The sequence below is a fragment of the Bos grunniens genome, chromosome 1, assembly GCF_055505025.1.
Source record: "Bos grunniens cultivar Pamir isolate PY7600 chromosome 1, Bosgru_T2T1.0, whole genome shotgun sequence".
In the NCBI taxonomy this organism is placed as follows: Eukaryota; Metazoa; Chordata; class Mammalia; order Artiodactyla; family Bovidae; genus Bos; species Bos grunniens.
In genome coordinates, this window is record NC_141165.1 from 83,131,147 (window position 1) to 83,157,103 (window position 25,957).

General features: G+C 40.8%; 1 protein-coding gene across 30 annotated transcripts; it reads left to right on the top strand.

Moving 5' to 3' along the window:
- The first annotated feature begins 3,520 nt into the window (after positions 1-3,520).
- Positions 3,521-25,700, top strand: PLAAT1 (phospholipase A and acyltransferase 1). 30 transcript variants are annotated; one of them, XM_086319957.1, is made up of 6 exons: positions 3,521-3,849; positions 9,043-9,417; positions 11,589-11,722; positions 12,323-12,461; positions 18,419-18,687; positions 25,451-25,700. In XM_086319957.1, the coding sequence occupies exons 3-6, from the start codon at positions 11,660-11,662 to the stop codon at positions 25,550-25,552; spliced, it is 573 nt and encodes a 190-aa protein (XP_086176083.1). In that variant the 5' UTR covers positions 3,521-3,849; positions 9,043-9,417; positions 11,589-11,659; the 3' UTR covers positions 25,553-25,700. The 30 variants fall into 30 exon arrangements, with proteins under 30 accessions (XP_086176083.1, XP_086176194.1, XP_086176105.1 ...); XM_086319939.1 differs by having other exon boundaries at positions 3,639-3,849; positions 9,340-9,417; XM_086320032.1 differs by lacking the exon at positions 25,451-25,700 and adding an exon at positions 21,834-22,507 and having other exon boundaries at positions 3,639-3,849; positions 9,340-9,417.
- Positions 25,701-25,957: the final 257 nt, after the last annotated feature.

A 25,957-nucleotide genomic window follows, 5' to 3' on the forward strand; every position in this document is an offset into this window, starting at 1 on the left:
TTCAGGTGTTTGTTTTTTTTTTTTTTTGTATAATTAAAAGATCTTTTTGTACATCTGTGAACATGGAAGGCTATGTCATTTCTTTTCTCATTTCCTATGTGTATAACTGAGGCTCAGGTTTAAGGAACATACCCTGTGTCACATAGCTAGCAAGTGGAAGAATTGGGATTAGAACTGCTGCTGCTGCTGCTAAGTCGCTTCAGTCGTGTCCGACTCTGCAACCCCAGAGATGGCAGCCCACCAGGCTCCCCCGTCCCTGGGATTCTCCAGGCAAGAACACTGGAGTGGGTTGCCATTTCCTCCGCCAATGCATGAAAGTGAAAAGTGAAAGTGAAATCGCTCAGTCGTGTCCGACTCCTAGCGACCCCATGGACTGCAGCCTACCAGGCTCCTCTGTCCATGGGATTTTCCAGGCAAGAGTACTGGAGTGGGGTGCCATTGCCTTCTCCGGGATTAGAACTAAAGACTCCTAACTCACTGTCCAGGGCTTTTCCACTGTCCTTTTCCTGGGCAGAATACAGGCAACTTCCTCTATAGAAGGCATGCCCCTGTTCTTCCTTCCTTGCCACTTGCTGATAGGTTTCTGTGCCTCTGACCTGGGCTCCATTAAATCTTCCTTTTCTCCACTTGTTTTCCAATCATTCAGTCCCCTTAACTGCCTCAGACACTTGGCTCAGCTTAACACACCAAGCTGAGTAATTTCACATGCACATAACCATTGGGAAACAGAGTCGCAGAGACATCACATAGCCTGGATATGTACTGCATAAGGACTCAGTAGGGAAACAGATTTCTAGTTCAAACCATATCGACCAAGAATGTACAAAACCCATTGAATGAGAGGCTCAAGAACTCCATACCAAAATGCAATCTGAGCAGACATGTTGCCTGGATAGTCAAGTAGAGAAAAAAGCTTTTATTTTTTGCAGCATTGACTTTGGGGGCTGCATTGGAAGTATATGCTTGTCTCCACTCTCATCTGTTATGCTCTTGTAGCCAAAAACCTCTGCGTCATTTCAGCAAGTATCTCAGTTAAAGTCATGAGATCATCACATCATTTTTGCATGAAGTCTCATTCACTGTGTATTTGTATAGGCCTTTTGTTTTTGCAGTTTTTTCACCTAAAAGGAAGACATTGCTTTTAATATCTAACAAAAGAGGGAGTCAGGGTAGAGGATGAGCTCTTTTTAAAATTCATTATTAATTGGAGGATAATTGCTTTACAATGTTTTATTGGTTTCTGCTGTATAACAATGTGAATCAGCCATAAGTATACATATATCCCCTCCCTTCTGAACCTTCATCCCACTGCCCCCCATCCCACCTCCCTAGGCTGTCACAGAGCACGACGTTGAGCTCCTTGTGTTATACAGCAACTTCCCACCAGCTGTCTGTTTTGCATATGGTAATGTATATGTCTCAGTGCTACTCTCTCAATTCATCCCATTCTCTCCTTCTCTTGCTGTGCCCACAAGTCTGTTCTCTATGTCTGCGTCTCTATTCCTGACCTACAAACAGGTTCATGAGTACCATCTTTTTGGATTCCATGTATATATGTTAATATATGATAGTTGTTTTCCCTTTCTGACTTACTTCACTTCGTATAACAGGCTGTAGGTTCATCTGCCTCAGTTCAACTAACTCAAATTCATTCCTTTTTATGGCTGAGTAATATTTCATTGTGTATATGTACCACAACTTCTTTATCCATTCATCTGTCAGTGGACATCTAGGCTGTGAGGAAGAGCTCTTGACTAAGAGACCTGATCTGGACCCTTCCCAGGGGGAGGCCCTGAGTGAGGAACTCCATGGCTCAGGCCTCAGAGTGACTTCCAGAACCTGAGGAATCATGCATTTGCTGTCAGGCTCAAATGAGAGAAAGAATAGGTAAGTGCTTTGCTACTTGTAAAATATGCATTAAAAAATAGAGTTCTTCTGGATAAACAACAAGGTCCTAAAGTATAGCACAGGAAACTATATTCAAGATCCTGTGATAAACCATAATGGAAAAGGATATAAAAAAGAATGTTTACATGTGTACAACTGAGTTACCTTGCTGTACAGCAGAGATTAGCACAACGCTGTACATCAGCTCTTCTTCTATTAAAACCAAACCAAACCAAGAGTTCTTTTGAGGAGTAACGTCACACATTGCCAATTGATTTTAGAGTACATATGTTAAAAAGGCAAATAATGATTCCTGTTAACACTGGGCTTTTGCTGGACTTTATTCATTTTACAACAAACATGACAAAAGTATCTCCATTATGGTTATTTCAATATGTTTCAACCCTTTCACCTAACTAGGCAGCAACTTAAAGTGTCATCCATGTGGTGCTTCACTTAATATAATAGCCAAAATAATGGGAATGAGTTATTTGGTTGTAATCTAATACCTGGTCCCATCACATATTATGTACAGCCCTTGACATCCCAGGACTACAACTCTGGATTCAGGCAAACTGGCTATAACTACCCTACACTAATTCCTCATTCTTTCTGGATAGAAATTTTAATTCTGTACTGTTCATCCGTAGAGTACCAATGAGGAGTGATTAAGTATCTCTCCAATCTGTAGAAAGGAAGAGAGAACTCAGAGTTCTCCTGAACAACAAAGCTTTCTCTGTTTCTCCTACAAATTCCATTCAGGCATCAAATTGAATTTACTCTTAACCGAATGCATTTTATCTATACCTGGCAGGGATCTAGAAGTAAAATTACAAGATTTATTTCATTTTAATTCTATCATGATGCATTTAATCACAAATACCCCCCAAAAATGAAAAGATAATTTATCATTTTGTTCTGACTGAGCAACCCTCCTTGGTTCACATTCATGAATCTATAATGCAAGGAGGAGAGCCGATGATTAAGTGTCCGATTAGAGAAAACAGATTAACCTGGCAAACATAATAAATTTAGCTCATAAGCAGGATGGCTTTATAAATGCTCACAATAACTCTCCTGCATAAAATCATGAACCACAGCCTTCAGTGATGACTCAATTGAAATAGTTGGGGAACATAAAGCAAATGCATGTTTATGGATCTCTTTTTGACATATTAAAAGAACACTGAAAGGTATATCTAATTCAGTTTATAACTCTAAAAATACACTAAACAGGGAACAGGTAGGAAAAATATTAACTCATAAAAATAAAGCTACACTCTCAAGTGTTCGAGTTTCTACTTTATCAATACATATATCTAGATTCCACGTGTTTTCAATGTCTACTGATTAATTTCCAAAGATGTCAAAGCCAGACCTCGATGTCAAAACCTGCAGATTCACCCTTAACCTTCACCACAGAACCTGGTTCCTTTATAAAGGCGGCTGCATGTTTAGGTAGTTCTTATTCCACTGGGACAAAACAACATAAAATTAGAGAGCTAGTTCAGCCTTTGAATCAGTAGGGAAAAAATCCTTTCTTTTAGCTGAGAGTCCACTTATATCAGAGTAAAAATCTAGGTTAGGACGACTTGTTTGAAGGCAAGTCCTTGTGCTGTGCTCCAGAAGGTTCACTTAGCAGTCTGTGGGCCTTCCTTACTTAGCTGGTTTGTTTTCCTGGCCTCCCTTTTTTAGCAAGGAGAAAATGGATACTCTTCACGCCCACCTTTATTTTTAAACTCTCATGGCTTTATTCCTGGAGGCCTCTGTTGGCCTATGGCCTGAAAGAGAGTCAGATAGGTGCTGCCCTGTCACATGCACCCAGGTCACACTGAATAAAAGACCTGCTCTACTCCTCTAAATAGAAGCAGACCCTTGTCAGGGGCGGGGCGGGGATGTGGGGGAGGGGAGTTGGCTGCCTCCTAGAGCCTCTTCTTCAAGGAAGGCCGCATCTGGAGCCAGGTAAATTTCTCACTGGAAGAAACGGGGACCTGTGCACCCTTCCTTCCTCCGTTCCCCACTCTGCCCACTTCTGAAGTTGATCCTGGGCTGCAGGGTGGCGACAGGGAGGAGGCCAAAGTGGGTGGGGGGTCCATGCGTGTCCCCACAGTCCTGGGCGCAGGATCGGGCTCACAGAATACACCATGTGTGGTGGGAAGGAGGAAGGTTTTTTAAGGTCACTGCTTCCTTCCCCACCCCTTTCCCCATTACCCTCCCCCCACCCCCAGCTTAGACTGAGGTGCTTTCTTGGGGCACAGGGACCAGGACCCTTTCTACTGACTCCGAGGGTCTGTATAGAGCTGGGGGGCGGGGGGCGCACTTCGAACGGATGCAGTGTGTATTCATGCTTATAACATTTCTGGGCTCAACAAGACAAGTTAACTGTACAACCTCCGTGCCTTGACCAGCCAGGACGTCGCAGTGGCGGGGCGCGGTTCCTTGGTTAGTTCCCGCGCTGGGGCTGCGCCTCGGCTGTAGGGTTTGTGTGTGTGCCTGTGCGGGCGGAGGGCAGGTGTTCCGTGGGCTCCCAGGAGTGCGGCGTTGGGGGATAGAGACGTGTGCGGAGTCGGGGGCGAGCGAGCGGAGGGTACTCCGGCGGCTGCGCGGGGCCGGCCGGCTGGGCGGGCGGCAGGAGCGGCGAGCGTGCGTGCGCGGCAGCGTCGGGGCGCCGGGAAGTCTCCGCGCGGCAGGGTGGAGTTGGCGCTGGAGGCCGCCCTGGTTACCGGTAGACGGCCACTGCCGCCTTGACCTCCCCCCAGGTGGAGTGGAGCCCGGGCCGTTAGCGGGAGGGGCAGCAGCGGTGAGGCCGGCGGGACCTCAGGACCCTCGCCGCTGCCACTGGAGGGGACACCAAGCCGGCGTCAGAGTGAGGTGTCCTAGGGATGGGGAGGGAAGCCTGCTAGGCCCCCAGACAGCCTTGCTGAACCTACTGTCAGACGAGAGCCCCAAGAACCAGCGGAGAGCATGTAATTTCACCCACATCTTTTTTTTTTTTTTTTTTTTAAAGAGGCCACAGGGAAAGAGAGACTCGCTTTCCCAAATCACACAGCTATCAAATGGCAAAACAGGGACTGGACCTGGTCTTGCTTACCAAAGCCTCTATCCCTTGTGTGTGTGTGTGAGGTGAGGGTGGTGGTGGTGGTCGTGGGGTGCGCAGGGGGGTGGTAAGTCGCTTCAGTTGTATCCGACTCTGCGACACTATGGACTGTATCCTGCCAGGCTCCTCTGTCCAAGGGATTCTCCAGGCAAGAACACTGGAATGGGTTGCCATGCCCTCCAGGGGATCTTCCCGACCCAGGGATGGAACCCGCATCACTTTATGTACCCTGCATTGGCAGGCGAGTTCTTTATCACTGTTGCTGCTGTTGTTCAGTCGCTCAGACTCTTTGCAACCCCATGTATGCCAGGCTTCCCTGTCCTTCACCATCTCCCAGAGCTTGCTCAAACTCATGTCCATTGAATTGGTGATGCCATCAGACCATCTCATCCTCTGTTGTCCCCTTGTCCTCCTGCCTTCAGTCTTTTCCGGCATCAGATCCTCATGGAAATGAGTTACAATATAAACCTTTATTATTATGCTCTGTTAGGCTTTGGAACAACCAATGGTGATATCACTTTGACATTCAGAACTGTTAATGTAATTTATGTGCTGGAAAAGCCCAGCCATTCTCTTCTCCCCGAGCTTGGAATCCTCATTCCTTCATTTATTAAACATTCTGAGCAGTTATTTGAGCCAGATAAGCTCTGCAGGAAACTGAAGGTGTAGAGATAAACAGGAACCGGCCCTCTGCATGGAGCAGAAAATTCCCTAGACACCAATAAGTGATGCAGGTGTAGGAAACATAGTGGGTGTTAGAGAAAGGAGCAGTGGTAATTTGAAAGCTCATAGTCAGTTCTGGCTGAGTGGAGGAAGACCCTGTGGAGGAGATGGTATCTGATCTGGACCTTTAAGAGTGGGTCATTTGGAAATGATCAGCAAATGCCAAGTAGAAATTTCATTATTAGCAACGTAACTCCAGGTGAAAGTGAGGAATAATGGTCTGGTTTGCTTAGAACATAGGGATGAATAAGGAGTCCAGGATTACAGACGGGGTGCGATGCAGACTCAACATGAGGATCCATGGAGGGGTTCCAGGCAAGGAATGACTGGGCAGTGGCTGAGGAAGATTCATCATACTGGGACGTGGAACCCTCAGCTGTAGGGAGAGGATGTTGGACCAAGGATCCTTGCAGCTCTGAGAGTTTGTGAAGTAGCCAATCTGGGAACAGGGAGATTTGTGGAACCATCTCAATGTGGCAGGGCTATGGATGAAATGTGCTGCTGGAGTGGGAAAGGGTCCAAATTGAATTGGGAGACTTTTGGACTTATATAAGGATAGGCCGTGATCATGTTTCCGACTGCCGATAGCGTCCTTGGGAGTAGTTTGTGAAAAAGTGCTGTTAGTATTCTTGTAGCACAGGTGGCTCCATGGACATGAGCAGCAGTTAATCAGCCAGTCCCTCTCTGTGCAGGGGCCTGTTATTTCTTTTGATGTAGCCCCAGGGACCTACAGGGAGCTATAAACAGGGCAGCTTGTTTTGGCAGTTGAAAAAGGAAATTTCTTGCATAAAGATTACAGACTTACTTTCTTGTCACTCTTTATTATAAACTAGTCAAACAATTCTGTGCAGATGAACTGTTAAAATGAAGTATTTTTACCTTAAAGGTGACACGCACAGCTTTCAGCAGAGGACTTAAAAATGTATCTTTAATTGGTTCTGAATTATTGTCTTTCAGAAGCACGACATGACATACTTGGGCTTGAATGAAATGGGTGGATGGCCATGAAAATAAAATTATTCAAGCAGACAGGTTTTAGACATTTCTCTAAGATATGAGTCTGGGAACCTTCTAAATGCATCTAGAATATTCTCATCTTGACACCTCCCCTGCAGAAGAGCAGGGGTTCCCTAAGGCTCCACTTCCGATGACTCACTGGTTCCATGTATGAATGTTTAAAACCCTCCTATGTTGTTTTATGAAATACACATTCTGTATGCTTTTGCAGCCTCTTTATCTGATGGATATTTGAGGAGAGGGGAAAGATGAAGTTTTGTTTTGTAGCAGTTCCTTTGGTCAATGATGTTAATCAGTGATGTAAGGAAGGAGCATGCAGTCTGGAAAACGAAGAGACTTGGAACTGAATTATAGTTCTGTCACTATCTGTGTGACTTTAGTTCTGATACTTAAATCATATGAGTCTCTTGTTTCCTCATCTGTAAAAAGGTGATGGTAATCATCAGGTCACAAATGTCACCCGATCTCAAAGGTCAGTTAGGGAGGAGATACAGCTCACATGGGGACAAGCAGTTTGGGATGAAGAAGAGCCTGACCTAGGCGTCGGCTAATCTAAGTCCAGATGTGGGTTCTGCCCTTTCCCACTCTGTGACTTTGTATGAGTCCCTGAACTGTGGTAAATGTCAGGTTCCTCATCTTTAAAACGGGGGAAATGATTATATCTACTTTGTGGGGTTGGTTTGAGGATTGCACAGTTACTGGGAAATAGAATGAGATGAACACTGGAGATCAAAGAGAACTTGGAAGGCCTCTTTTCCCTACCACCATCTTCCCCACCTCCCATGGAAATCTTCTTTTTATTGACTGTGACTGTATTTAAGGATTTTCAGTGATAGGGACTGCTATCTGTACAAGGTCCTCCGTTTCATTGTTAGATCACCTTCAATGTAAGAAGAATTTTCCTCATATACAGCTAAAAGCTGTCTCAGTATAATTTCCACATATTGATCCTCTTCTCAGTGGGAAAAAATACAGTGAATTTTCTTTTTCTGTTAAAGATTTTTATTTTGAGCTAACTGTAGATTCACATGCAGTTGTAAGAAATAATGCAGAGAGATCCCTTGTACCATTGCCTGCTTTTTCCCAGTGGCAACTTCTTGCAAAACCACACTGCAGTATCACAAACAGGTTATTGACATGGACCACGTGGAGAGGCAGAGTATTCCACCACCTCTAACTTCTCTCATATGTTGCCTTTTTATAGCCACACCCACTTCCTTTTTACCACTTCATTAACCCCTGGCAACCACTATTCATTCTCTGTTTTTGTAAATTGGTCATGTCAAGGATGTTGTATATAGATGGAATTATATATATAATGTTGTGTCTGGCTTTTTTCACTCAGCACAGTTCTCTGGAGATTCATCCTGGTTATGCTGTTGCATTCGTCAGCAGTTTGTTCCTTTTTATTTCTTAGTAATGTTCCATGCTGTGGATGTGCCACAAATTGTTTATTGTTCACCCATGGAAGATCATCTGGGATGTACCAGTTTGGGGCTATTATGCTATAATAGGTTTTTGTATAGGTTTTATACAGGTTTTTGAGTCAATATAAGTCTCATGTCTTCAATCTCTGGAATAAATATGTAGGAGTGCAAGTGCTGGATCATATGGTAGTTATAAGGGCTTCCTAAGAATCTGCCTGCAATGCAGGAGACATGGGTCCCATCCCTGGGTGGGGAAGATCCCCTGGGGGAGGACTTGGCAACCCACTCTAGTATTCTTACCTGGAGAATCCCATGGACAGAGGAGCCTGGCAGGCTACAGTCCATGGGGTTGCAAAGAATCGGACATGACTGAAGCAACTTATGCAGGCACACATGGTAGTTATGAGTTACATTTTTAAAGGGATTTCTAGACTGCTTTGAGTGACTGCAACATTTTATATTTTCACCAGCACTGCATGAATGATTCAGTAACTCTACATCCCTGCCAGAATTTTCTCTGGTCACAGTTTTTTTATTTTAGCTATTGTGATAGGTAAGTAGTGCTATCGTGGTTTTAATCCAAATTTCCCTAATTGCTAATGATGTAACATGGCTTGCTTGACATCTGTGTCTCTTCTTTGACAAAATGTGTCATTGTGTCTTTTGCTCAGATTCTAACTGTAGTCTTTTCAACTGTTAAGTTTTGAGTGTTCTTTTTATGTTCTTGATATTGGTCCTTTCTTGGATATGTGGTTTTCAAAAATATTCTTCTGCTCCATAGCTTATCTTTTTTGTCATTTTAGCAGGATCTTTTGTGTTGCAAAAGTTTGACATTTTGAGGACATCAAATTTGTCAGTTTTCCCTTTTATGGATAGTACTTTTGGTATCAGTTTCCCAGGTAGAGCAGTGCTAAAGAATCCACCTGCCAATGCAGGAGATACAAGAGACTCTGACTCGGTCTCTGGATCGAGAAGATTCCCTGGAGAAGGAAGTGGCAACCCTCTCCAGTGTTCCTGCCTGGGAAATCCCATGGACAGAGGAGCGTGACGGGCTGCAGTCCATGGAGTCGCAAAGAGTTGGACATGACTGAGCACACATATGCACACTTCTGGTATCAAGTCTAAGAAATCTTTGTTTACCCTGGAGCCTGAGGATTTCCTCCTGTTTTTCTTCTTTATGTTTTATAGTTTTATATTTTGCATATAAGTCTCAAAGTGACAGAAGTCATGGAGAAGACCTGAAGCAAGAAATCATATCTCTCACATGTAAGCCAGTTATTTTTTTCCCTCCATGTTTTATAATTCAAGGATTTCAGTGAGTATTTTTCAGAAATTGGCATTTGCTACTATCATTTTAGCTGTAAAATGGGATAATAACATAATAAACTCAAATCATGGTAGATTTTTTAAAAAATTAATTAGGGTTAATTGAGATAGTGCACTTGAAAAAAAAACATGTTATACTACAAAGTACTTTCTGTTCAAATGGTGGTTATTACTGTAAGCTTGGCTAGGTCTCTGAATGCTAACAGGCAGCTGTGTGTGCTTGCTGCTTCCTATTCATGGGAAATGTGTTTGTTTATATCATAGTATAGTATCTATTTTTCCTTTTAGTGCCCATGTGGCCAAATTTTGAACTGCCATTTTAATAAGACTCAAACATATTTGAGAGGGTGGTTAGACTTAACGGTTTCCATAAAGTTGTTTTAATAGTTGTTTTTCAACAGATGGACAGCTTGCATTTGGCCTCATTTCTGTGACAGGGTGATGATTGAACTTTTCAACAGATGGCATACAAATACTTGAGAAAACACCCTCCCAATATTAATTGTTGTAAAAAAAGACTTTTAGCATGCCAGGGAAATAATAGTCTGTATTCCCAAGTCCTTTGCCTATGCTATTATAATTATAATTTAGATGATTTGGAAGTTTCCCTTTCTGGCACTGGGGTTTATTTTGTAAATGAGTATCTACATTACAGTGAGAGATGCCGAGGAATACTCTGTTGTCAATTAGATGTTCAACATGGATATAGCATAAAATCCCTTTTTGATTATCAGTGAATGTACATAACTTCCTTTTACTGAGTCATTCTGCTTCAGTGCTATACATAGGAAATGTAATGTTCCATAAAAATCACCCATCAGAGACTTATATGTTCTTTCTTAAAAATACTCTCTTCAAAGGAAAAAAATCACCAAACTGAGAATTTTCAGACATACACATTAATATGATGAACTTCCCAAATTTCAAAATTGTCTCCTTTCTGCCTCAGCTACTTTGCACTTGTTTTGGATTCAAAAATGAAGAATTAGACAGTAAGCAGGGCAGTTGAGGAGTGGTGGAAATCTGGAGGGTGTTTGTGGTTGTCACAGTAACAAGGAGCATTTACTGATATTTAGTGGGTATGTTGCTGAACCTGGGTTTGGGTCCTCTTGCTTGACATGCAGCAAAGTCAATCTCCTGAGACTGGGTTGTGGTGAAGGAAAGTATAGCATTCATTGCATGGTGCCAAGCAAGAAGAATGGGCAGTTCATGCTGAAAAGATGGCTTTCAGAGAAGGGTGTTTAAAGGCAAGGTGAGAGAGGGGCCACAGGCTGTGTGATCAGCTTATGCTCAGTTCTTATATTGGATAGTATCCAATGTGAAGTTTCAAAGATGATTAATCTTGTGATTTCAACCATTTGGGGGTCTATATGCTTGAGGTCAGTAGTTTTCACCTGTAAAAACAATTTAGAAATGTGAGATCTTTATCTTTCAGGGAACTAGGAGTTTGGTGACTCTACCATGTGGCTGGTTTATAGTCTAAATTGTTACCAGTTTCCCCACTCAACAGCTTTTTTCTACCTTTTCACATTTCCTAATCATTAACTCTTCTTTTAAATTCATTAACTCTTTTTTTGAATAGAAATTATAACAAAAAAATATTTGTGGGGAATATCCCAAAGATTAGCTGTTTAATTGAGACAGTTGAGACATATATACTACTTGTTATGTGCCCACTACTTCTTTACTTATTTTAAATTTAGTTTTAGTTGGAGAATAGTTGCCTTACAGTGTTGTGTTGGTTTATGCCGTGAACAGTGAAAGTGAAGTCACTCAGTTGTGTCTGACTCTTTGCGACCCCATAGACGGAGGAGCCTATAGGCTACAGGCTCCTCTGACCATGGGATTTTCCGGGCAAGAACACTGGAGTGGGTTGTCATTTCCTTCTCCAGGAGATCTTCCCGACCCAGGAATTGAACCTGGGTCTCCTGCATTGTAGGCAGACACTTTACCATCTGAGCCACGAGGGAAGTGCTTGGTTTATGCTATACACCTAATCATTAACTCTTGAGTCAGCCTCTTGAGACTCAGGGGAGGTCTGGGAGACTCAGATAAAGCAAAAGACTTTTACTTCAAAGGACAGTGACACGGGGAATTGTATATGGTTTCAGGAGGAGGCAAGTGTGCCTAAGTCTGCACAGCACAGTTCCGCACAAGGAAGAAAGGTCCTGTGTCTTACAGTATGCCTGGATATCAGACTGGACACTCTTCTGAGCCTGGAACTTGTGTCTGCTTAAAACACAGAGTAAGTTTTGCAATGAAAGGTTTTTGCTTTTTTTTTTTGCACAGAATGTTAGTGTCTACAAACCTCTTCTTTTTGATTTTACTATGTTGCTATATGAAAGGCTGAAAGACTCTGATCTTCTACTTCTAAACCCTGATGCATTTTATTATAAGTGCTTTATTATATTTTTGGGTATTCATGAACTGAGCATTTACACAGTAAAACAAGTATTATTACAAATTTACTTCCCCTTTCTATTCCAAATAGGGTATCATATTAATTTTTGAAATCTTGTGCATAGGTAAATTACATTATCCATGAATTTCTGGATTTAAAGAGAGAATTATGAAGTGCTTATAACAAAGGAGCCCTGGGGTTAATCAGTATGAGAAGCATTGCTGTAGAAAATTAAGCAATAGCAGACAGATTCTTTCTCCACTTGCCTGTTTGTGCACACATAATTCTGTGTTGGAATCATTCAAAGGACAGTGGTGTGAGTCTAAATATTTAATAAGGGATGCAATCCCAATAAAGTCTGTATTGTTATGTTTCTATAGAAGCCTTGAACTGATTTTCTTTTGGCAAGTCACATCAGCTAGATCTTGGTGTCTGTCATTGCAGATGGCATTTAATGATTGCTTTAGTTTGAGCTATCCTGGCAATCCTCAGCCAGGGGATTTGATTGAAGTGTTTCGTCCTTGTTATCAACATTGGGCACTGTACTTGGGTGATGGGTATGTTATCAACATAGCACCTCTAGGTAAGTTTTGCTTTCTGAAGTTCCTGGGAGTTTTTTAGCTTTCTTACTACAAGAAGTAATCATGAACAAAATCATAAAATAAGCCAGAAATACAATGTAGAAACTAGGTAAATCCAGCCGATCTAGGTTTTTGGAAGGCTATTCTAAGACATCCTGGGGTGTGAAGTCAAGTAGGCCTTAGGAAGCATTACTACGAAAAAAGCTAGTGGAGGTGATAGAATTCCAGCTGAGCTTTCTCAAATCCTAAAAGATGATGCTGTGAAAATGCTGCACTCAGTATGCGGGCAAATTTGGAAAGCTCAGCAATGGCCGCAGGACTGGAAAAATTAAGTTTTCATTCCAATCCCAAAGAAGGGCAATGCCCAAGAGTGTTCAAACTACCATACAATTCACTAATTTCACATGCTAGCAAGATTATGCTCAAAATCCTTCAAGCTAGGCTTCAGCAGTAAGTGAACGTAGAACTTCCAGATGTACAGATGCCAACATCCATTGGATCATAGAGAAAGCAAGGGAATTCCAGAAAAACATCTACTTCTGCTTCACTGACTACACTAGAGCCTTTGACTGTGTGGACCACAACAAACTGGAAAATTCTTAAAGAAATGGTAATACTAGACCACCTTACCTGTCTCCTGAGAAGCCTGTATGTTGTATAAGTCAAGAAGCAGTAGTCCGAACTGGACATGGAACAATGGACTGGTTCAGAATTGGGAAAGGAGTACATCAAGGTTGTATATTGTCACCCTGCTTATTTAACTTATATGCAGAGTACATCATATGAAATGCTGGAAGATAGTGAAGGACAGGGAAGGCTGGTATGCTGTAGTCGATGGGGTCCCAAAAAGTTGGACACGAGTTAGCGACTGGACAACAATGAACAATTCTAAGGCTAAAGTGGCATTGAAGAAATCACAAAAGCCAAGTAACATTAGGATTTTAAACTTATGGATTAAAAAAAAAAAAAACACACAAAAAGTAAATGAACAACAGACTGGTTCCAAATAGGAAAAGGAGTATGGAAAGGCTGTGTATTGTCACCCTGTTTATATGCAGAGTACATCATGAGAAATGCTGGGCTGGAGGAAGCACAAGCTGGAATCAAGATTGCCAGGAGAAATATCAATAACCCCAGATATGCAGATGATACCACCCTTATGGCAGAAAGTGAAGAGAAACTAAAGAGCCTCTTGATGAAAGTGAAAGAGGAAAGTGAAAAAGTTGGCCTAAAGCTCAGCATTCAGAAAACTAAGATCATGGCATCCGATGTCATCACTTCATGGCAAATAGATGTGGAAACAGTGGCTGACTGTATTTTTTTGGGCTCCAAAATCACTGCAGATGGTGATTGCAGCCATGAAATTAAAAATGCTTACTCCTTGGAAGGAAAGTTATGACCAACCTAGACAGCATATTAAAAAGCAGAGACATTACTTTGTCAACAAAGAACTGTCTAGTCAAGGCTATGGTTTTTCCAGTAGTCATGTATGGATGTGAGAGTTGGACTATAAAGAAAGCTGAGCACCGAAGAATTGATGCTTTTGAACTGTGGTGTTGGAGAAGACTCTTGAGAGTCCCTTGGACTGCAAGGAGATCCAACCAGTCCATCCTAAAGGAGATCAGTCTTGGGTGTTCATTGGAAGGACTGATGTTGAAGCTGAAACTCCAGTACTTTGGCCACCTGATGCAAAGAACTGACTCATTTGAAAAGACCCTGATGCTGGGGAAGATTGAAGGCAGGAGGAGAAGGGGACAACAGAGGATGAGATAGTTGGATGGCATCATTGACTTGATGGACACGTGTTTGGGTTAACTCCAGGAGTTGGTGATGGACAGGGAGGCCTGATGTGCTGCAGTTCATGGGGTTGCAAAGAGTTGGACATAACTGAGCGACTGAACTGAACTGAACTGAATCAACTGGGGAAGATATTTGCCACAAATGTGACAAGAGTCAGTGTCTTTATATATAATACAAATAGATTATTTCAATCACTTTACATCTATTTATAGATTTTTCTTGTTATGTGCCAAATATTATTCAAATGCTAGGGATACATAAGTCAATCCCTACATTCTAGTGGACAGAGAGAGAGAGAGACAGAGAGAGAGGAGACAGCCTGAGAGAGGGAGTATGTACAGAATACAGAAAGCAATGTTAGATTAGAGATAAGTGATACGGAGAAAATAAATCATAGAAGCAGGACAGGAAGTTCTGGGGAGTTGTAGTTGCTACAGTTTGAAATTAGCTGGTCGGGAAAATCTCATGAGAAAGTAACATTTGAGAAAACTTGAAAGAGGTGAGGAAACCCAGCACATGATATTTGGGGCAAGAGTTTCTTCCTCTGAGGGAACAGTGAATACTCAAATCCCAACAAACAAACGGATAAAAGATTGTGAACAGTTTGTAGAAGATGAAAGTCTCCAATACCCATTTTTAAAGCATTCAGCTTTTAAGTCATCTAGGAATTATAAAATGATAGATTTTATGCCTCTCACATTAGCAGAATTTTAAAAAATGAAAATCAGTGTTGATAAAGGTATAATGAAATGAACACAGGATATTGTTGATAGAAATACAAATTGATAAAATCATTCCCCAAAACAATTTAGCAAGATGTGTCAAGAGTCTTGAGCTTCCCTGGTGGCTGGGTGGTAAAGAATCTGCCTACAATGCAGGAACTGCAGGAGACATGGGTTTGATCCCTGGGTCGGGAATATCCCATGGAGGAGAGCATGGCCACCCACTCCAGTCTTCTTGCCTGGAGAACTCCATGGACAGAGGAGCCTGGTGGGCTACAGTCCATGGGATCACAAAGAGTTGGACATGACTGAAGTGACTTGGCAGGCATGCACGTTAAGAGTCTTAAAAGAGTTTCCATGCTCTGATCCTGTAATTTTACCTCTATGAATCTATTCTTGGGAAATATTTTTAGAGAACTTATTTAGGATTTGTGTATTAGAGTGTTCACTGCTGTCTCATTTATAATGGTTTAAAAAAAGGACAATGGGAAAAAAGTAACTATTGATTTTTTATGGTGGGTAAAAAAAAGTTGGACAATGGATTAATAAGATTAAAAAGATAACGGTTAAATGAATTATGATTTAGCCTCAGATATTAAGATTTTGTGTTTGGTAGAACTTTTTAGTTGCAAGTAACAAATCAAATTAGTTTAGAAAAAAGGCAAATTCATTGCTTCAGTGAAGTAAACTACAGGAAGGGAAGAGATGAGGCTGGTCTCAGGGATACCTGGATCTAGAAGTTTAAACACTATCAAAACTCTTTGTCCCATATCTGCATTCTTTTTGTATATATTTTATTTATTTTCCCAGGCTATGTCTAAGAAGCTGAACTGATGACCCTAGGCATCCTTAGGCTCACATCCTTGTAGGCTGGTGACCCACAGGAGAGAGATACTCCTTGTCTGCTAAAGTTAGAAAAATCATGGAGAATGACTCTTGATTGTCTGGTGTGGGTCCCCTGTCCGTTACGGAACCATCACTATGTCCAGGAATGGGACAGTATGACTGGCTTAGACAGAGTCTTTTCTAGAAAGAAAGAAGTAGTGGTAGGATGAAGTGCTAAGCAGACTAAAACAGTGGCCACTTTAACAGCTGAAAGTAATTTCTAGATATCTTTAATTGCATGAAAGATGATCTGGTATGATAACTATTGGCAAATTACAGATTAAAAATGCAATGTGTAATATGGTATCGAGTCTGCAAAGAAATCACATATATACACATACATGTCAATGTAAACACATACATGTATATTTGCAAGTGATAAAGACAGTATAAATACATTAATAATGATAGTTATTTCTGGCAGGATAGCAGGTAATTTATATTTAGTGTTTATGCTGTATTTTTCTGTATTTTCTACATGTTTAGAAATGAGTACAAGCTATTAAGAAAAATGTATGCAAATAACAAAGAGCCTAGAATATTTTTTCCCTCAAGATACCTTTAAAAAGAAGTGTTTACAGGCTGAAGTTTTACTATCTTGAGAGCTTCTGAGAACTTTTAATGAAGTGATTTTTGCGAGATTTTGAGCTATTTGCCACTTGTTCTAGAATACTGGAAATGGAAATGGCAAATAAAATGGCATTTACAATACAGAGCTATTCATTCTGTAGAGTCTAGTGATTAATACTAAGGAATTCTTTATATTATCTCTGCAGCTTTCACATTTAGAAAACAATATGAGGCTTTTGCGCTGTTTCCTTTTTTTCACATCTTAAGCTCCATACTGATATGGTTCAAGCACTGAGCTTTGACTGAAATTAAATTCCTGTTTCTGTTAACTACTTGTGTGATGTTCCGCAAGCCAGTTTCTCTCTCCACGCTTTGATTTTGTCATCAGTAAATTGATTGCTTCAAACTAGTTGATGAGTAATTCTAACTAGGATATATGTGTTCTATGAACTTGTACTGTGTAAGAATTTGGAATATGTAAGGTATTGAAAATGCTACTCCAATGAAAAGGAGTTCAAAGGAGTGAAAAAAAAGAGGAGTAGGAAAAAAAGTTTGCTTTTAGTCATTACTGAAAGGAAAAGTGTCTAAACACTGGTTATATAGCAGCCTTTCATCTCATGGTTTACTTCAACAATGGCCAAGCATAGCAATCTTGGGCAGATAGAGAGGGCCTAGGGCCTGGCTTTAAAGCTGAATACTAAGGAATCACTTTTCCAATCTCAGATAATAACCATGGCAAGTCATGATACAGAGATTTGGGGCTGTTTAGGTAAATGCTTGGGAGAAGGCAATGGCAACCCACTCCAGTACTCTTGCCTGGAAAATCCCATGGACGGAGGAGCCTGGTAGGCTGTAGTCCATGGGGTCGCTAGGAGTCAGACACAACTGAGCGACTTCACTTTCACTTTTCACTTTCCTGCATTGAAGAAGGAAATGGCAACCCACTCCAGTGTTCTTGCCTGGAGAATCCCAGGGACGGGGGAGCCTGGTGGGCTGCCGTCTATGGAGTCGCACAGAGTTGGACACAACTGAAGCGACTTAACAGCAGGCAAATGCTTACCAATAGAGGCAGTAAGATGGAGTGGTGGGGCACAGGGCGTTGTGACAGGTGGGTGGAGCACAGCAAAGGACCACATAGAGTGGATAGTGCCTACTGCATTAGGCTTAGTTTTAGGACTTAGTTTCTTGGCTAAAGGAACTAGCAAAACAAAGACAGGGCCCCAGCTGATCCCAACTGACCCTGTCAAATGCTTAGGGTCCCCAGCAGATTTCAAAGTAAAGCCTGATTAAAAGAATAAGTGTAAAAGCAGAGAGGTAGCTGTAAGAAGTGCAGCTTAGTTGTAAGAGGAGGGCATCAATCTTAACACTCTGCTGCTAAGCCCAAGCATACTAATTTAGAAAGGTTCTGATACCAAAAAACAGGGGCTTTATAGAAAAAGGGGGCAGTGATCTTCTCTGTACTATGTTAGAAACATATGCCAAGATCCCTAATAATAATACTAATTGATAGAGAACTTACACCTCAAGAATGAGTAGATTTTTCACACCCAGTTTGTTCTATATGTTGTTGTTTAGTCGCTCAGTCGTGTCCGACTCTTTTGCAACCCCATGGACTGTAGCCCACCAGACTCCTCTGTCCATGGCATTTCCCAGGCAAGAATACTGGAGTGGGTTGCCATGGCCTGCTCCAGGGGATCTTCCCAACCCAGGGATCGAGCCCTCATCTCTTATGTCTCCTGCATTGACAGGCAGATTCTTTACTGCTGAGCCACCAGGGAAGCCCAATGGGGAGATAGAAATTTTCAAAAAGTTTTCTTATATTCTCAGTCTTAGAGTATTGAATAAGTGTTATTGGTAAATTAGAGAATGAGTGTTGATGGTTAGTAAGATTAAGTGGTTTCTGGTTTGAGGATAACTTAGGATGGCATTGGAGTTCACTGGGCTGGATTGTTGTGTTTTGCTAACCAGAATTCTCCTTATAGAGGATGGCATTTCCCCATCGTTTACAAGTGCCAAGTCTCTATTCAGCAGAAAGGCCCTGGTGAAGATGCAGCTTTTGAAGGATGTTGTTGGAAAAGACACATACAGAATAAACAATAAATATGATGATACATACCCCCCTCTCCCTGTTGAAGAAGTTATCCAACGGTCAGAGTTTGTTATTGGGCAAGAGGTGGAATATGACATACTTGTCAACAACTGTGAGCATTTTGTGACTTTGCTTCGATACGGAGAAGGAGTTTCAGAGCAGGTGAGTTTTCTTTAGGAGAAATAAAAATTTCTTACGTTGGGAAGATAATAACTACCCAGTCTTGATCAAGTTTTCAGACCTCAAACAAATGGAAAAGAACAAGAATATATGAGAACACTGAAGGACAAAGAAGGGAATTGAATTACCCAAGGTCACTCAGAAAGTTCATGACCAAACAGATGAGAACATTTTGTGTCATGAATCTGGGGCTAGAAGGGACTTGAAGCAGAGTCAAGACCATGTCTTTCTGTCTGTCTTAATGCCCCCGTCCTTCAGTATTTTTTTTTTTTCATTACCATACCATACAGCAGTTAAATCAGTAACTATATATATTGAAAAGAATGTTGACTTTTTTGAGTGCGAGTTCCTTTGCCAAAAACATAGATGGTAGTACTGAGATTCTTTTCCATTAACTGAAAGAGGCTAACTGATACCATGGATTTGTGGATGTCTTCAATTTCCTTGCAACACTAATTTCAAAGAAATGTTGTGCTTTTAAGTGGATCCAACGCTAAAGCATCTGCCTACAATGAGGGAGACCCAGGTTCAATCCCTGGGTTGGGAAGATCTCCTGGAGAAGGAAATGGCAACCCACTCCAGTATTCTTGCCTGGAAAATCCCATGGACAGAGGAGCCTAGTAGGTTACAATCCATGGGGTCGCAAAGAGTTAGACACGACTGAGTGACTTCACTTTCACTTTTGATTCATTGAGCTTTTGGATGATTTTTTAGTGGATTAATTGACTTTATTTTTAAAGTAGCTTATAGTTTTGGTATTTACCACCACTGTTCAGTAGTGTAGCAGATTCCTCACTGAAAGCAAGCTTGATTCAGTTGCCCTTTCCCTACTTACCTTCCCAGCAATTCAGTTGCATCATTGATGTTTTAACCCAAAGATTTATTAAAATTAATATATAAAGGCTCCTAGTATCTTGAAATGGTGGATCTGTTGTATAAATGTCTATTCTAAGGATTGAAATTATAACTCTGCTCATGAAAGCTTGGAAGAATGGAAAATAGAACATAATGAAAGGATACATTTGTTTTTATTAAGAAATAATTTAATTGGAAATTCATTTTTACTAGGAAATACATTACTATAATGAACTATACACATGTAGCAATAAATTGTTTCTGAGCCAAAACATAGAAGATAACAGACATAAATATCTGCTCATTTTTGCATTGAAAAGTAGCGTATAGCTAGGAAGTAAAGTTGTTAATGATAAAGTTATCAACAGTACTCAATCAGCAATTTTTAAAAATGTGGCTAAATCAAAAGATATTACAGGTCTCTTTTTGCTTAGACTCGTACTTGTAGTCTATCTTCTTTTCACCTTTCATACCCAAATAAGACCCATGAAAAAGTAACTATTTTTCAAGAACTAGAAGAACTCTTCTCTAGCAGGTTCTGATGGGTGTAGTAACAGCCTTAAAGACACATCTGAGCTTTGGAATTCTGTTGATCTGAGCTAGAACCCCATCTTCACCACTTCTAACCTGGATAACTTTGGACATGTTTATCAGTTTCCTAATCTGTCAAACAAAGTTGTTTCATAGATTGTAAGAGATTTTTAAAGTCTCTTAGCATGTTCTATTAGCAGCAGCAGCATGTTCTATTAAATATTATTCATCCCAATAAAAGGTATACTTCCATCGATATTACTTTTTATTTTAGCAATTTTAAGGTCTTTGTTGATACGCTTTAGTAATATTCTGTTGATCTAACAGAAACTGCAGCATTTGAATTATTTGTTATTACTATCAATAATAGTATTAGTACTAATAATAGCTAATGTTAGATTTGTTTCTGGGGTCCCTTTAAGGCTCAAGGATCTTGAGCATAGAACAGTTTCCTTGGGAAATGGCTGTGTATTTCCAGTTCAGTTCAGTTCAGTTCAGTCGTTCAGTCGTGTCTGACTCTTTGCGACCCCATGAACTGCAGCACGCTAGGCCTCCCTGTCCATCACCAACTCCCGGAGTTCACCCAAACCCATGTCCATCGAGTCGGTGATACCATCCAACCATCTCATCCTCTGTCGTCCCCTTCTCCTCCTGCCCTCAATCTTTCCCAGCATCAGGATCTTTTCAAATGAGTCAGTTCTTCCCATCAGGTGGCCAAAGTATTGGAGTTTCAGCTTCAACATCAGTCCTTCCAAAGAACACCCAGGACTGATCTCCTTTAGGATGGACTGGTTGGATCTCTTTGCAGTCCAAGGGACTCTCAAGAGTCTTCTCTAACACCACAGTTCAAAAGCATCAATTCTTCATTGCTCAGCCCTTTTTATAGTCCAACTCTCACATCCATATGTGACTACTGGAAAAACCATAGCCTTGACTAGACGGACCTTTGTTGGCAAAGTAATGTCTCTGCTTTTGAATATGCTGTCTAGGTTGGTCATAACTTTCCTTCCAAGGAGTAAGAGTCTTTTAATTTCATGGCTGCAATTACCATCTGCAGTGATTTTGGAGGCCACCCCCCCCCCCCCGCCAAAATAAAGTCTCTCACTGTTTCCCCATCTATTTCCCAGTTAAACAAAAAACGGTAAATGATAAAAAGATTAGAAAGGTGGAAGGATTGTGGGCCCTATCCTTTTCTTCTTTGTACTTTTCTGTATTTTTAAAAAAAATTAATGGACTTTGCTTTTTAGAGTTTTAACTTCACAGCAACACTGAGCTGGAAGTACATACAGAATTCCCACATATTCTGTACCCTCCACCCCGACACACACACACATATCCTTCCCCACTGTTAGCATCCCATAGCACTGTGGATTATTTGTTATATAAGATGAGCCAACATTGATACATCATTATCAACCAGAGTTCATACTGAAGGAAACCAGAGCATACCACCCCAAATATGTTACTTTGGCATAAGGATTATTTTGAGCAATTGAGAAGCAATTGAGTAGGAGCAGAAGGAAATAAAGCTCGCTGCCCTCCCCCTATTTTTCTAAAAGTAGGACAGAAACTTTCAAAGGTATCCTGCCTCCCCACTCTACCAGGAAGGACAAAAGGTAATCACCCGGGACAACCCGTGTTTAATGTAAGACCCTTAGCAGCCTGGAGAGGGCACTAGAGGAATCTACTTAACAAACTACTCACAGGCTTCTATATACCATTAGTTTCCTACCTTCCCACAGGTTGTCGCCCTTGGAAGAGGAACCACTTTTCCCTCACTTCTCTACAAATTTATTTTTCTTTGGTGAAGATGCTCTATAAGTCTGAATTCTAAGCCATGTCTTTGAGTTACTTCTTCCCTGAATTTCTACCATGAGTGTATGAGACGTGCATGTTAATCAACTGCTGTTCATTTTCCTCTTGTTAATTTGTCTTTTATTACAGAGCCTCAGCTGAGAACTTAAGATGGGTAAAGAAAAGAATTTTCCTCTCCTCGAATAGTTAATGTTAGGGTTCACTCTGCATTGTACCTTCTGTGGGTTTTGACAAATATATAATACATGTATCCATCATTACAATATCATACAGGATAGTTTCCCAGCCCTGAAAATCTCTATACTCTGCCTGTCATTCATTCCTCACTCTACATAAACCTCTGATAATCACTAATATTTTTTTTTTACTGCCATGTGTTTTATCTTTCCCAGAATGTCATATAGTTGAAATCGTACAAAGCAAAATGCACTTAAAATTCTTCCATGTCTTTTCATTAGATGGTTTGATTGCTCATTTCTGTTTATCACTGAATAATATTCCATTTTCTGGACGCATTACAGTGTATTTATCCACTAACCTACTGAAGGATATCTTGATTGCTTCCAAGTTGTGGTGATTATGAATAAAGTTGCTAGAAACATTTGTGTGCAGCTTTTTTGTGGATGTAAATTTTTGACTCATTTGGATAAACACCAAGAATTATGATCACCAGATCATATGGTAAGAGTATGTTTAGTTTTGTTAAAAGAAAAAACAACTGCCAAGCTAGCTTCCATAGTGGCTGTACTATTTTGAATTCCCGGTAATGAATGAGAGTTCCTGTTGCTCCACATCTTCTTTAGCATTTGGCATTGTCCGTGTTTTGGAGGTCAGCCATTCTGATAGGTACGTAGTGATATCACCACTGTTTTAACTTGCAATTCCTTAAATATGTATGATGTTGACCATCTTTTCATATATTATTTGCTATCTGCATATCATATTTGGTGATGTGTCTCAAACTCTTTTGCCCATTTTTAATTGGGTTGCTTACTTGTTTTCATATTTTTAAGAGTTCTTAGCATATTTTGGAAAACAGTCCTTCATCAAATATGACTTTTGCAAATGTTTTCTTCCAGCCTGTGGCTTGTCTTTATTTTTATAAATTCCTAAAATCAACATTTCTCACTGTGAGTCTAAACAAGTTACTAAATACGCCTGTCTTTGTGCACTATGGCAGCACCCTTGAGTGTGCCTGTGCGAGCTGACACGCAGTACACCTGACTGTGCTTCATTGCAGCACTGTAGCCTTAGAGTCTTGGGGGAAGAGAGATTTTTGATAACCACTGTAGTTGTCTGTGACCCAGCTTCACTGATACCCGGACCCAGCTGCTTCAGCTGTAGCTAACATTTCACTTGGCATGTATAGATCCTCAGAATCATGCCTGCCCCCCATCCCACACACACACCTGAAAGCCCTGTATAGGACAAAGTGTGTAGGATAGGATTTGGTGATATGATAATTCTAAATGAGTCACAAAAAGTTCTTGTTCATGCTGGCTCACCATAGACATCCTGGGATATTTTTAATCTTGCAGATCGATCCTGTTACACATAACTCTAAGGGATTGTCCAAATTATGTGGGATTTTTCCATTTAGAATGCAACTTGAAATAAATAAATGTTTGGAATTTGGGGAACTGCACACTGGAAGTGGTTTATTATAATTTTATCTTGCCTGTGCAGTCTCAGGGAATTTTGATTTAGGACTGAGTTGTCTGTCCTCTCCCCAGGTCTCTTAGATGTAGAGATTTCTCTCACGTGTTCTGTTTCTAGTGGCTGAAAGACATCCAGTGAGTTAGGACTGCATCTAGCTGTCCCCCTCCCCCCAGGATCCTGCAGGTTTTCCCAGGGCTGTCCCCTGCTGCCATTGGACACCTCTGTTTACAGACACCAATTACACCTTCCAGTTTTTTCACTGCCTGCCACTTTTCCTGTGTCAGACTCCTTGGGATCTCAGCATCTGCCTGGAATTGCATGAGGTTTGGGCTTGGTTTGTAATCCTTGATCCCTGTCTGATTATTGATTCTGCCCCCTTTTGGAATTCTGCCAGGTATCTTGTATCTCCCACCCCATTTTTGCTCCCTGTGTCCTATATGGGTAGTTCTCTGCTACAGTGAATTCTGCTTGGAAACAATTTAGGTAGCAACTAATTAAGAATTACAAATAAAATAGCCAACCAACCAAATACATAAAATTAAGAGTTGTAAACTAAAATAGGAGTTTTCCATTGTTTGCCAATGTCATTCTCCCTGGCAACTAGGGATGGTGGCAGAGCAGAGATTACAATTATAGGCCATGTCCCTACAGACCACAGGGTGGTGTAATGAAGTGAATACTCTTTGTGCTGCTTTCCTAGCCAGAGCCCTTGCTGCCTGTTCCCCACAGGGAAGCCTCAGTTAGGGAGGGAGCATTATGTTGCATATGGGGGTGGCAGGCTCAGTGGTGGAGGGCTATGGGTTAGACAGAGGGCACGCTCCAGTGTTACCTCGGTCAGGTTTTTCACATTTGGGCTGGTCCCCAGAGTCGTTTAGGAAAAATATTTAGCTTTATTTGAAAGCCTGACTCTTAACTCTTAGAAAACAACTCTTGTTTTCCAAATACCTGATGACACTGAAGTATCTGAATGTGACCTTTGGGTCATAAAATTGCACTCAAACCCTTGCAGATGGAAGGTAATATTAGTTGAGTGCCATGCAACCATGAATATTCATCAGTTCCCTCATCAGGATGATGATTAATACCCTTAAAGCTATAAATGTCTGAACTCCTTTATGGACAATTGAACTTGAGAGTGATTTATTTTTGTTTGTCTACATGAGAAATTAATTTTTGCCATAATAGTTAACAGTAGTGACTTATCTTAGAAGTTTGTTTATTGGAATATAAAGTGTATCTACCAAGTAAGAGTGTATGGTATTTACCTCAGATCACATTCCTGAATTATCTTCCTAACAGCTTTAAGTCAGGGAACACACACACACATGCACACACACGTCCATCCAAATGCTGTCATCTTTTTAATAGACTTCTTGAGTGAGTACTCTGCTTTCTTGTCTACACTCCCTCGACCAATGCACACACATATATGCACACACTATTCACCTTGGTATAGACCCAGCCAAATGAGTATGTGCTTAGGAGCGGGGGATGTATAGGGGGAGGACACATGATTCAGGACTAAACGATATCTAAATGCCCTGGTGCTACTGCCTCCCTTGGGCAAATCACTTTTAACTTCTCAAATAGTATAAAACAGTAATGCTATACTGTCCAGGTGTACCATGATGATTATTAGGAATTGTGGCATAATAAGTTTATAAACTGTCAGAGGCTATAAAAATAACCTATGTGTATTTATATCTTTGTCATAATTATAAATTTATTTCATCTTCGTACAAAATTTTAATTTTGCATTCACCTTTAAGTTCATCCATTGTACATTAAAATGAGTCTCTGATTTAGGAAACAAGCTAAAGCTGAGGTTTAGGACACTAAGATGCTTTTAGAATAAGATGTGTTTTTGATTCCTTTTTCCTTATAGGCCAGCCGAGCAATAAGTACCATTGGGTTTGTGACAGCTGCTGCTGGTGCCTTCTCCTTCCTGGGCTTGTTTCCAAAAAGACTAAGACCAAAATTCTATTAATTTACTGAAGAGATATTGGAGCTGAAGGAATTTGTGAGGAGGAAAAGTAACCTGGGATGAATACTTATTTTCAATGCATCATTATTGTTCCAAATTTCCAGTGATGGATGACAGACTCTTTAATAAATTGCTTACTGGCATTATCTCATCATTGAGCCATGGAAATTTTTCTTCCTTAGTAGTATAGATTCATGTGGTAACTTGAACAAGAAGCAGTGGCCTTTTGAATGAACCAGTGGCAGATCTTAATATCACATCATCATTTATCCTTTTTCTTCTATAAATATTGTTTTTCTTTCCCCTGAGGGTAACTATTTTGCCAGAGGGATGAAGAACCTTTTATATGTGACCGGAAAAAATGTTAAAAACCCTTAATTATTTAGATTGGTATCAAAATTCATATGC

What these genes read in the sequence shown, in the direction of transcription:
- PLAAT1 (XM_086319957.1), top strand. Translation starts at nt 11,660, where the DNA reads ATGCCTGGATATCAGACTGGACACTCTTCTGAGCCTGGAACTTGTGTC. An exon ending in GTGTCTGCTTAAAACACAGA is followed by an intron (nt 11,723 to 12,322) that starts GTAAGTTTTGCA and finishes CTGTCATTGCAG; the next exon opens with ATGGCATTTAATGATTGCTT. An exon ending in TATCAACATAGCACCTCTAG is followed by an intron (nt 12,462 to 18,418) that starts GTAAGTTTTGCT and finishes TTCTCCTTATAG; the next exon opens with AGGATGGCATTTCCCCATCG.